Below are 11,625 nucleotides of genomic sequence, written 5' to 3'. Positions count from 1 at the left end.
GGAAAACTGGACCGTGGTAATGACCTTTATTAGCACACGGGCAAACAGGAACTCAGGCAGACAAGGAAGCACAGGAAACAGTCCGCTCTTCAGGCCCAGGGCCCACACAAAGTCAGTGGGTTTCAGGCTCGGGAATTGGGTCGAGCAGAGTCGGAGTGCGGAACCAAGGGGGGAGGACTTGAATCCTCGGAACCGTACAGTCCCGTTTACAGCGGGCGGGAGTGACAGAACGGGGCTTACAGGAGATGAGGTCGACGATGTAGCTGAGCAGACTGGGGGTGAGCAGCAGCGAAGTCGGGGCCACGCGGAGAAGTCAGGACCAGGCGAGCGGGCAGGAACCAGAAACGCTGAGGCAGAAGTCGTGGTCAGGGGCAGAAAGCAGGTAGGTTTTCGAGGGAACAGGCGAGGCAGGCAGAACAAAGACAGGCAGGGTCGGTAACAGGTAACAGGTAATCAGGGAAGGGAAATAACACTGGAAAGTCTCGCATCGAAGCAGAAGAACAATCTGGCAAAGACTGAGGTTGCAGGGGAGGCTTATAAGCTGGGCTGATTGGGAATGAGCTGCAGCTGTGCTTGCAGGTGAGTGGAGTTGAACTGACGGGGTGGGAGTGGCTGGCAGGTGGAGTGGAAAATTACCGGGACAGGAGGGAACTGGGGGAATGGGGCTGTGACAGCACTTGTATTTATCTAACCAAATGGCCCCTGATATTATTTATGAAGATTAAATGATTTCACATCAAGTTATGAAAAGTGCATTTAGTGTGATTACAAGAATATTATTTAAAACAGGGATAATAAAATAATCAGGATAAGTAATGACGATGATAAATGTCACCCAGTCAAAATATTTCTACAGTATTTTAGGTACCAAAAGGGAAAAACAAGATTTTGTCAATAACAGATTTTTAAACAATTTCAGCGTTCCGCAGGATCTGCTAGAATAATCAGAATCTAAAATGTATGTGTGTAAACAAGAGCGAATTAGAGAGAACAAAAGACAGCTGTAAATCAGTGGATAAAGACAACTTCCTCATTCATAGAGTCATTGAGACACTTTCTGAGGGCTTTATTCCAATCAATTCTTTTATTAAAGAACAAAAAACAACAAGCACCACAATTTGTCACAGAATATATATCTACAACCTGTTGATCTTGATGATGAATCATTAATCTGATTTGATCTGAATTACTGTTGATCAGCAGGGTCGGACTGGCTGGATATTAGTCTGATAACGCGGTCACGTGGAAAAACAAAGATATTTAAAGTGAAATTACATATTTAGTCATTAACAACCACTCAAACAAATATAAGTGAACCAACATTATACATCAGATTGATATTAGCTGCCTGGTCATTACCACCTGTGTCAGTTAAGCTAAAACTAAGGAAGAGGAAAATCATGGAAAGTTAAATAAAAAACAAATTAAACAATTAAATGTGTCCTTTTTGATTGATGGGATGAAGATTTCTGGTGATCTCTTGTTTTTAATGGGATGTTGCTGATGTCAACAGGATTCTGCTCAACAAAACAAACTGATTCAGAAAGAAAAGTGAAGCCAAATAATGAGAAAAGAGCCCACAATACTGATCACATACTCGCTGAAAAGTCTCTTCAAGATATTTACAAACTGTGCATTTCAGCACAGTGGGTGTGGTGGGCGGTTTAAGTGGTCTCAGGAGGAGTTCCTGGGGCCATCCTGAACCTGAGCTTCTTCTTCTCTTGGCGACATTCTCTGATTAGGTACACTGTGAGACCCATAGAGATGACGAGAAGGAAGATTGTGCCAATAACCTGGGGTGTGGGGAGAGTACAGACACACACTGTGTATTTTTAAACAATGAAATATTTTGTTTCTCCTTGATCATGTAAAAAAAAGGTTTAACTCACCTGAGACATAGCAATCCACTCTTGTGTGCGGAGCATCAGCTCTTGTGGGGTGACATCTCCTTCACTAATTGGCTCACACCACTTCTGCGGAGCTGCCTTGTCAATGAGCACAAATCTACCCTTCCAGTCTGTCATAGCACAGGTGAAGTACTGGCCGTCGAAGAACAACAACATCAGCCACACGATAGCAGGCACGAAACTGGACACAGTCTTCTTGAACCACTTAACACGTCCTTGAGTAAATATGGACTTGCCACATTTGCATCCTTGCATGTTGAAGGTAAATTTGGACTCATCACAGCTGCATCCTTGAGTGATCAACTTCAAGGTGGACTCATCACAGCTGCATCTTTCAGTGATCGACTTCAAAATGAACTCATCACATTTGCCTTCTTGAGTGTTCAACGTAAATTGGGACTCATCACAGCTGCATCTTTGATTGATCAACTTCAAGGTCTTCTCATCACAGCTGCATCTTTTATCGTTCAACTTCAAAATGAACTCATCACATTTGCATCCTTGAGCGATAAACTTTAGGATTAACTCTTTATGTCGGCGTCCTTGAATGATCAACATCAAGATGAAGGCCATGAAGGCGGGAATGATGAAGAATAATGATGACAACAGTATGTTCCATTTAGGACTGCAAGGACACTTAAACTCCATCTCCAGCAGCTTCTGTAGTCCCATGAGGATAAACCCAAAAGCCACATTTGACACAAGAAGACTCTTGCTAAATAGATCTATCAGCTTGGAAAACCATTGCATTGTAGGTTCCATACTAGAAACTATGACTTGATTTTCTCACCTTTGTTGTGGGAAGTTTATAGCAGGAGATCTGTTGAGAATCAAGACCCTAAGCACGTGCGTCTTTCTTGTTTTCTTATTAAGGTTTCAAGGCACAGTCTAACAGGCAGCTTGCTGTCAGTCTGGGCACCGAGCAGCACTCACGCTTATTTTACGCCGCAAAAGCGGATGTGCGCATCTACAGGTCTTTTCTGAGAAGATACATTTCCAGGTCTCTCTTTTTTGAGAAGAGAGTCTATTCGTGTAGGCAGGATGTAGTTTAACCCTTTAAAGCCGGACACATCAAAAAATAGCCAGAAAATTCATATTTTTTGGAAATGAGATGTTTATTAGGCGATTTCGGCAACTTTTAGCTCACGACTATGTTAACTTTAGACACAAAAACAAAGTTTGCCCATAACATTTTGACAATATAGAACATGAACAACAACATTTTTCTCTTTGGTTTTTTTGCAAAGAACTTTTTAGCACAAGAGGCACACTGCAGCCTTCTTTACGGGGTGCTGTTGGAGTTGGTTCTGGAGAGGACAGTGGTCTGCCACACTTGATTTTGGTTTAGAAAAAAGAGACGTCTCAGAATCTCGCATATCAAATATGATACAAACGGCTTTATAAAAGCGCCTTGCAAATTATTAAGCATCTCTCTTGAACATAAGGGGTGAATCATTTCTGCCCAGTGTGAAATTACAAATTTAGTCGTTAACAACCACTCAAACAAATATAAGTGAACCAACATTATACATCAGATTGATATTAGCTGCCTGGTCATTACCACCTGTGTCAGTTAAGCTAAAACTAAGGAAGAGGAAAATCATGGAAAGTTAAATAAAAAACAAATTAAACAATTAAATGTGTCCTTTTTGATTGATGGGATGAAGATTTCTGGTGATCTCTTGTTTTTAGTGGGATGTTGCTGATGTCAACTGGATTCTGCTCAACAAAACAAACTGATTCAGAAGGAAAGGTGAAACCAAATAATGAGAAACGAGCCCATGATGCCGATCACATACTCGCTGAAAAGTCTCTTCAAGATATTTGCAAAGTGTGCATTTCAGCACAGTGGGTGTGGTGGGTGGTGTACGTGGTCTCAGGAGGAGTTCCTGGGACCAGAGAGCCTGAGCCTGCGCTTCTGTCAGATCAGATGAGCTTTTTTGAGAGAATCCAGAATGTGCTTATGTTTGGGTTCTTGCAATATCAAATGCACTGGAATGTCGCACCAACCTTTGAAGGCTTACTTAAAAAATATTTCGGTCCAGGCACCGACTACATCTCCCTGTTTCAAGCTGCTGACCTGTGGCTGATGAGAGTGGACTTTGTGTTTGAGTATCCCCGTCCCACCATGCCTAATGTCGTCTATATTGGAGGGTTCCAGTGTAAACCTGCCAAGCCTTTACCTGAACACCTGGAAGAGTTTGTGCAGAGTTCAGGAGAACACGGAGTCATCATCATGTCTCTGGGGACTTTCATTGCTGAGCTTCCTCAGGATCTGGCTGATCAGATCGCTGCAGCTTTTGCTAAAATGCCTCAGAAGGTCATCTGGAGATACAAGGGTGCCAAACCAGCAACTCTGGGCAACAACACTTTACTGGTGGACTGGATGCCACAGAATGATCTCTTAGGACATCCCAAAACAAAGCTGTTTGTGGCTCATGGAGGAACGAACGGGGTTCAGGAAGCTCTCTATCACGGAGTCCCCATCATTGGACTTCCTCTGATTTATGATCAAAATGATAATATAAATAGACTTGAAGTGAGGGGTGCAGGGAAGGTCCTGGATTTTTATACTATGACTGAAGAGATCTTCTCTCTAGGTATTCAGGAAGTTTTAAACGATCCCTCCTACAGGATGAACATGCAGAGGCTCTCCAGACTGCACAGAGACGCGCCGATGAAGCCGATGGACAGCGCCCTCTTCTGGATAGAGTTTGTCATGAGACACAAAGGTGCAGCTCACCTGAGGACTGAGTCCTACAGGCTGCCCTGGTATTCCTATCACTCTGTAGACGTGATGCTCCCACCAGGGAGGATTGATTCTATCAGAACTTAGAACTCGAACTTGAAAATTCATTATCTACCAGCAAATTTCACATATTGTCTGAATAATGTTGTATTGAAATAAAAATATTATAAAACTGTTGGTCTTGTTCAGGTAACTTGGAAAAGAATATTGTTTCTAACCAAATGGCTCCTGGTGATTTCACATCAAGTTATGAAAAGTGCATTTAGTTTGATTCCAAGAATATTTTTTAAAACAGGAATAATAAAATAATCAGGATGAGTCATGACGATCATCTCAGTCATCATTGAGTCATTGAGACACTTTCCGAGGGCTTTATTCCAATCAATACTTTATTAAACAAGCCCCACAATTTGTAACAGAAAATATTTCCACAACCTGTTGATTTTGATGCTCAATCATTAATCTAGTTTGACCTGAATTATGGTTACGTGGAAAAACAAATATATTTAAAGTGAAATTACACATTTAGTCGTTAACAACCACTCAAACAAATATGCGTCAGATTGATATTAGCTGCCTGGTCATTACCACCTGTGTTAGTTAAGCTAAAACTAAGGAAAATCATGGAAAGTTAAATAAAAAAAATGTATTAAACAATTAAATGTGTCCTTTTTGATTGATGGGATGAAGATTTCTGATGATCTCTTGTTTTTAGTGGGATGTTGCTGATGTCAACAGGATTCTGCTCAACAAAACAAACTGATTCAGAAATAAAAGTGAAACCAAATAATGAGAAACGAGCCCATGATGCCGATCACATACTTGCTGGTAATGCAGAATAAAAACAGAAGCACAGTTATATCCACGCTGACAACAGAGCCATGAATGAGCTGCTTTAGGGGAAAACCTTTTGTCAAAGCGTCCTGACAGCACTTTTGAAAAGGCTTTTCAAGACATTTACTGAAGTTGCATTTCCCTGGTGGGAGCCGTTTGCTTCTTCTCTTGGCAACTATTTATGATTAGGTACAGTGTGAGACCCAGACAAAGGAAGATGAGGAGATATATGGCTGTTTCCTGGGGTGTGGGGAGAGTACACACACTGTGCGTTATTAAACAATGAAATATCTCCTTTCTCCTTGATCATGTAAAAAAATGGTTTAACTCACCTGAGACTTAAAAATCCACTCTTGTGAGCGGAGCATCAGCTCTTGTGTTGTGAAATTTCCTTCACTAATTGGCTCACACCACTTCTTTGGAGCTGCCTTGTCAATGAGCACAAATCTACCCTTCCAGTCTGTCTTAGCACAGGTGAAGTACTGGCCGTCGAAGAACAACAAGATCAGCCACACGATAGCAGGCACGGAACTGGACACAGTCTTCTTGAACCACTCACACCATCTGTGTCCTTGAATGATCAACATCAAGATGAAGGCCATGATGACAGGAATGATGAAGAATGCTGATGAAAACAGTCCGTTCCATTTAGGATTGCAAGGACACTCAAACTCCAGCTCCACCAGCTTCTCTAGTCCCGTGAGGATAAACCCAAAAGCCACATTGGGTGCAAGAGGACTCTTGCTAAATGCATCTTTCAGCTTGGAAAACCATTGTATTTTAGGTTCCATACTAGAAACTATGACTTGATTTTCTCACCTTTGTTGTGGGAAGTTTATAGCAGGAGATCTGTTGAGAATCAAGACCCTAAGCGCGTGTGTCTTTCTTGTTTTCTTATTGAGGTTTCAAGGCACAGTCTAACAGGCAGCTTGCTTCCTGTCAGCCTGGGCACCGAGCAGCACTCACGCTGATTTTACGATGCAAAACTGGATGTGTGCATCTACAGGTCTTTTCTGAGAAGATACATTTGCAGGTCTCTTTTTTGAGAAGAGAGTCTAGTCATGTAGGCAGGATGTAGTTTAATAAAAGTGCCTTGCAAATTATTAAGCATCTCTCTTGAACATAAGGGGTGAATTATTTCTGCCCAGTCAGTCTTTATGACAATACAAGGAAAATGATGTCTCCAACTTATATATCATCAGAATCTCCCACTTCTAGTTATTCTCCAGTGTCACCAGTGTGTTATTTGCTGGGAGAGGCTCCATGTGCTGTGTACATGTGAGAACAGTCAAACAAAAGTGGAGAGACTACATTTTCATGACCTTTGCTGCTCTAGTACGATGCTTGTGTTCTAGATGTGTGAGAGCAAAAATTAAGTGTGATTTTAAAAAAAGACATTCATTTAGTATTTATTCTATCAGAACTTAAAAATCACACTTTGAAAATCATTATGTTGTAGCAAATTTCACATATTGTATGATTGGCTCACACCACTTCTGTGGAGCTGCCTTGTCAATGAGCACAAATCTACCGTCCCAGTCTGTCATAGCACAGGTGAAGTACTGGCCGTCGAAGAACAACAAGATCAGCCACACGATAGCAGGCACGGAACTGGACACAGTCTTCTTGAACCACTCGTCACATCTGCATCCTTGAATGATCAACATCAAGATGAAGGCCATGATGGCGGGAATGATGAAGAATCCTGATGAAAACAGTCCGTTCCATTTAGGATTGCAAGGACACTCAAACTCCAGCTCCACCAGCTTCTCTAGTCCCGTGAGGATAAAACCAAAAGCCATATTGGGTGCAAGAGGACTCTTGCTAAATGCATCTTTCAGCTTGGAAAACCATTGTTTTTTAGGTTCCATACTAGAAACTATGACTTGATCTTCTCACCTTTGTTGTGGGAAGTTTATAGCAGGAGATCTGTTGAGAATCAAGACCCTAAGCGCGTGTGTCTTTCTTGTTTTCTTATTAAGGTTTCAAGGCACAGTCTAACAGGCAGCTTCCTCAGCCTGGGCACCGAGCAGCACTCACGCTGATTTTACGATGCAAAACTGGATGTGTGCATCTACAGGTCTTTTCTGAGAAGATACATTTGCAGGTCTCTCTTTTTTGAGAAAAGAGTCTAGTCATGTTGGCAGGATGTAGTTTAATAAAAGCGCCTTGCAAATTATTAAGCATCTCTCTTGAACATAAGGGGTGAATTATTTCTGCCCAGTCAGTCTTTATGACAATACAAGGAAAATAATGTCTCCAACTTACAGTATATATCATCAGAATCTCCCACTTCTAGTTATTCTCCAGTGTCACCAGTGTGTTATTTGCTGGGAGAGGCTCCATGTGCTGTGTACATGTGAGAACAGTCAAACAAAAGTGGAGAGACTACAGAAAGTTTAATTCCTGAAACCCTGGTTCAACCACCTCTCTTTATTGCTTCACTTCTGCAAAGTCTTTCCTGGAATAAGTTCTAGTTTTTGCTTTGTTTGAATTTCTGCATGGAAGATTTCGTAAAGTTTTTGCTCTTTGCAACCGTAATCTGCCTTCCCACTGCCATAATTTCAACAATACTCGGTGGTAACGTTTTGGTTTTCCACACGTAGGAATCCACTGGGTGAACATGAGGGTCCTGGTTGAGGAGCTGCACAAGGTGATGGTGATCCAGGCTGCGGACAGCTGGTACATCAGCCAAACATCTCTACATTACTAGACCATCACACTCAACGTTGCTGTCAGGGAAAACGACACATTTCACCATAACAAGTTGTCAAGATTGAAATACAGCTTCTATGAATTGCACAGGAAAACATGTGAAGTGATTATACACTTTTGAGAGTAAAGAGTTGATGGAATCCTTCCAAGCTTCCAAATTTGACCTAGTTGTGACAGATCCTGCTGACGGAGGAGGGGTCCTGCTGGCTCCCCACCTCGGGTTGCCTGCACAGAGACGCGCCGATGAAGCCGCTGGACAGCGCCCTCTTCTGGATAGAGTTTGTCATGAGACACAAAGGTGCAGCTCACCTGAGGACTGAGTCCGACAGGCTGCCCTGGTATTCCTATCACTCTGTAGACGTGATGCTCTTCTTAGCTGGAATCACGCTGCTCATTTTCATGACCTTTGCTGCTCTAGTACGATGCTTGTGTTCTAGATGTGTGAGAGCAAAATTGAAGCGTGATTTAAAAAAAAGGACATTCATTCAGTATTGATTCTATCAGAACTTAAAAATCACACTTTGAAAATCATTATGTTGTAGCAAATTTCACATATTGTATGATTCTTGTATTCTTGTAATCACACTAAATACACTTTTTTATAACTTGATTAGAAATCATAAATTCATCGAAAATAAAATCAGGACCCAGCTGGTTAAATAAACCATAAATGTCACCCAGTCAATGCATTTCCACAGTATTTAAGGTACAGAATTACACAGGATGTGCTGGACTAAGTAAAAATGAGTATTAGAGTAAAAATGTGCATGTGTGTCAGCGAGAGAGATGAAGAGAGATGGAAAGAGAGTAAATCAGTGGCTAAAGACAACTTCCTCAGTCATCAGTAAGTCTTGCATAAACCCTCCCACAGGATCATCCTACAGAATCTGTCCCCATTTCATACGAAAGAAGCAGAAGAAGGAGGATTATTTTAAGATTGAGACAATTGCTGAGGGTTTTACTTCAATAAATACTTTTATTAGAAAACAATTACAAAAAAAACCCACAATTTGTTACAGAATATATATCTACAACGTGTTGATCCTGATGATGAATCATTAATCTGGTTTGATCTGAGTTACTGTTGATCAGCAGGGTCGGACTGGCTGGATATCAGTCTGATAACGCGGTCACGTGGAAAAACAAAGATATTTAAAGTGAAATTACACATTTAGTCATTAACAACCACTCAAACAAATATAAGTGAACCAACATTATACATCAGATTGATATTAGCTGCCTGGTCATTACCACCTGTGTCAGTTAAGCTAAAACTAAGGAAGAGGAAAATCATGAAAGTTAAATAAAAAACAAATTAAACAATTAAATGTGTCCTTTTTGATTGATGGGATGAAGCTTCCTGGTGATCTCTTGTTTTTAGTGGGATGTTGCTGTTGTCCACAGGATTCTGCTCAACAAAACAAACTGATTCTGAAAGAAAAGTGAAACCATATAATGAGAAACGAGCCCATGATGCTGATCACATACTCGCTGAAAAGTCTCAGAGAGATATTTACAAAGTGTGCGTTTCAGCACAGTGGGTGTGGTGGGCGGTGTACGTGGTCTCTCTCAGGAGGTCCTGGTCCGTAGAGAGCTCATCCTGAGCACGGTGAGCTCTGCTACATCTGCATCCTCCATCTCCACCTCCTGTTGGCAACTTTCTCTGATTACATACACTATGAGACCCACACAGATGAAGATGAGGAGGATTATGCCTATAACCTGGGGTGTGGGGAAAGTACAGACACACACCATGTATTTTTAAACAATGAAATATCTTGTTTCTCCTTGATCATGTTAAAAAAAAGGGTTTAACTCACCTGAGAAAAAACAAACAGCTGTTGTGAGCGGAGCATCAGCTCTTGTGGGGTGACATCTCCTTCACTAATTGGCTCACACCACTTCTGTGGAGCTGCCTTGTCAACGAGTACAAATCTACCCTCCCAGTCTGTCATAGCACAGGCGAAGTACTGGCCGTCGAGGAACAACAAGATCAGCCACACGATAGCAGGCACGAAACTGGACAGGGACACAGTCTTCCTGCACCACTCATCACATCTGCATCCTTGAATGATCAACATCAAGGTGAAGGCCATGACGGCGGGAATGATGAAGAATGCTGAGGAAAACAGTCCGTTCCATGTAGGACTGCAAGGACACTCAAACTCCAGCTCCACCAGCTTCTCTAGTCCCATGAGGATAAACCCAAAAGCCACATTTGACACAAGAGGACTGTTGCTAAGTTCATTTTTCAGCCTGGTAAGCCATTGTTGTCTACTTTCCATACTAGACTGACCGAGGAATGAAGGCAGTCGTTGTAACAAGCCCAAAAGAGGGTCCACCGTTGTGAACACATTGGCAACAGCTAAGTGATGCGTAATTAACGCATCCAGGGGTAAGTTCTGCCCCCGGGCCAAATGCCACACTTCCACTCTGATTGGTTTTGAACAAAGGAGGGTGTGTCGTCTGCTCTGACATCGCCTGAGCCGATTGGTGCTTGCTGGGATTCAGGTGGGGTTACATTTTAAACGTGTTTTCCCTTGGACAAACTGGAGGGAGGGCTGTAAAGTGGAGGGAAGTTTGTTCTGCAGCTCAGCACTTATCACTCATTTGCAATAGAACCATAGGAGCGCGGTGCACATGTCTATTAAAAAAGCAAACTTTTCCCACGGGAAACTGCAACGACGCAGGCGAGGTTGTTGAGAAATCGACACAAAAGGCCAAATATTGCATTTACTTGTTATGAACATAAACATAACCACGTCTGACCCCACAAAGGTAGTTCCCAGTGTCCCATGTCCTTTGCTTTATTTTTCTGAGTCTCCAGTATTAGTCGATAAGCCTCACGGTGACGCTCCTGTTTACTTCATTGGGCCGCACGATGGCGCTCACGTCGCAGTACAGGCGTGGGTAAAGGGGATTACACGCACAGGAGGCCATGTTGGACGTTCAAGGGGATCAGGTACATCCAGCCAGGCCACTGATGTGATGACATAATTCAGAAATGACCTAGGGAGGTTCAAGAGCATCACCATAAGCTCCTCACGGTAAAACCCGACAAGTGCGTTTAGAGCCGCCGAGAAAGATGTGGCTGCGTTTAAAACTCCTTTTAGAGTCAGTTGTCATTTAACCCCGGCAAGTTAGAACCGAAAAAAAACACTCTAAAGGGCTGGGTGTCAGCAGTTTACGCGTATTAGTGACTGTGCAGCTGTGGAGAGAGAGCAGCTGCTTTTATTCGAAATTTCTTAAAAACGTTCAAATACACGCCATACATATAAATTCAATAAAATGTTTGCATTATGGAGTCTCGTGGAGACACATTAATCCACAACTAACATCAACACCGTGCGTGTGTGCACGCCCCCGCGCCCGTGTGCGTACATCCACGGTCGTGAGCGCACAGGGAACGCGCAGCTTGTC

The 11,625-nt window shown here is 42.4% G+C and overlaps 4 protein-coding genes across 8 annotated transcripts in view; 1 reads left to right on the top strand and 3 right to left on the bottom strand.

Annotated features, from left to right (window-relative positions):
- Positions 1-4,000, bottom strand: part of LOC130521725 (uncharacterized) — a 36,760-nt gene extending 32,760 nt beyond the window's left edge. The window contains exon 1 of the mRNA XM_057025471.1: positions 3,707-4,000. The gene's annotated coding sequence lies outside the window, so the exon portion shown is untranslated. The remainder of the gene's footprint in view (positions 1-3,706) is intronic.
- LOC130521727 (uncharacterized) lies at positions 12-2,865 on the bottom strand. 3 transcript variants are annotated; one of them, XR_008949428.1, is made up of 3 exons: positions 1,890-2,865; positions 1,422-1,793; positions 12-1,057 (listed from the first exon to the last, which is right to left on the bottom strand). XR_008949428.1 is itself a non-coding variant. In XM_057025475.1 (2 exons), exons 1-2 carry the CDS (start codon positions 2,667-2,669, stop codon positions 1,665-1,667), a joined length of 909 nt encoding a protein of 302 aa, XP_056881455.1. In that variant the 5' UTR covers positions 2,670-2,865; the 3' UTR covers positions 1,066-1,664. The 3 variants fall into 3 exon arrangements, 1 of the variants encoding a protein (XP_056881455.1); XR_008949427.1 differs by lacking the exon at positions 12-1,057 and having other exon boundaries at positions 1,066-1,517; positions 1,598-1,793; XM_057025475.1 differs by lacking the exon at positions 12-1,057 and having other exon boundaries at positions 1,066-1,793.
- Positions 3,714-4,758, top strand: LOC130521728 (UDP-glucuronosyltransferase 2A2-like). Its single transcript, XM_057025477.1, has one exon. The coding sequence runs from the start codon at positions 3,838-3,840 to the stop codon at positions 4,741-4,743; it is 906 nt and encodes a 301-aa protein (XP_056881457.1). The 5' UTR covers positions 3,714-3,837; the 3' UTR covers positions 4,744-4,758.
- Positions 4,759-7,888: 3,130 nt separating this feature from the next.
- Positions 7,889-11,518, bottom strand: LOC130521730 (calcium homeostasis modulator protein 6). 3 transcript variants are annotated; one of them, XR_008949430.1, is made up of 3 exons: positions 10,026-11,518; positions 9,694-9,927; positions 7,889-9,613 (listed from the first exon to the last, which is right to left on the bottom strand). XR_008949430.1 is itself a non-coding variant. In XM_057025480.1 (2 exons), the coding sequence occupies exons 1-2, from the start codon at positions 10,488-10,490 to the stop codon at positions 9,775-9,777; spliced, it is 618 nt and encodes a 205-aa protein (XP_056881460.1). In that variant the 5' UTR covers positions 10,491-11,518; the 3' UTR covers positions 7,889-9,774. The 3 variants fall into 3 exon arrangements, 1 of the variants encoding a protein (XP_056881460.1); XR_008949429.1 differs by having other exon boundaries at positions 7,889-9,636; positions 9,723-9,927; XM_057025480.1 differs by having other exon boundaries at positions 7,889-9,927.
- Between the last annotated feature and the right edge of the window lie 107 nt (positions 11,519-11,625).

The sequence above is a fragment of the Takifugu flavidus genome, chromosome 2, assembly GCF_003711565.1.
Source record: "Takifugu flavidus isolate HTHZ2018 chromosome 2, ASM371156v2, whole genome shotgun sequence".
NCBI lineage: Eukaryota > Metazoa > Chordata > Actinopteri > Tetraodontiformes > Tetraodontidae > Takifugu > Takifugu flavidus.
Note: the sequence above shows the minus strand (reverse complement) of the source record. Positions and strands in the feature narration are given on the sequence as shown.

What these genes read in the sequence shown, in the direction of transcription:
- LOC130521727 (XM_057025475.1), bottom strand. Translation starts at nt 2,669, where the DNA reads ATGGAACCTACAATGCAATGGTTTTCCAAGCTGATAGATCTATTTAGC. An exon ending in AGTGGATTGCTATGTCTCAG is followed by an intron (nt 1,794 to 1,889) that starts GTGAGTTAAACC and finishes CCCACACCCCAG; the next exon opens with GTTATTGGCACAATCTTCCT.
- LOC130521728 (XM_057025477.1), top strand. Translation starts at nt 3,838, where the DNA reads ATGAGCTTTTTTGAGAGAATCCAGAATGTGCTTATGTTTGGGTTCTTG.
- LOC130521730 (XM_057025480.1), bottom strand. Translation starts at nt 10,490, where the DNA reads ATGGAAAGTAGACAACAATGGCTTACCAGGCTGAAAAATGAACTTAGC. An exon ending in AGCTGTTTGTTTTTTCTCAG is followed by an intron (nt 9,928 to 10,025) that starts GTGAGTTAAACC and finishes CCCACACCCCAG; the next exon opens with GTTATAGGCATAATCCTCCT.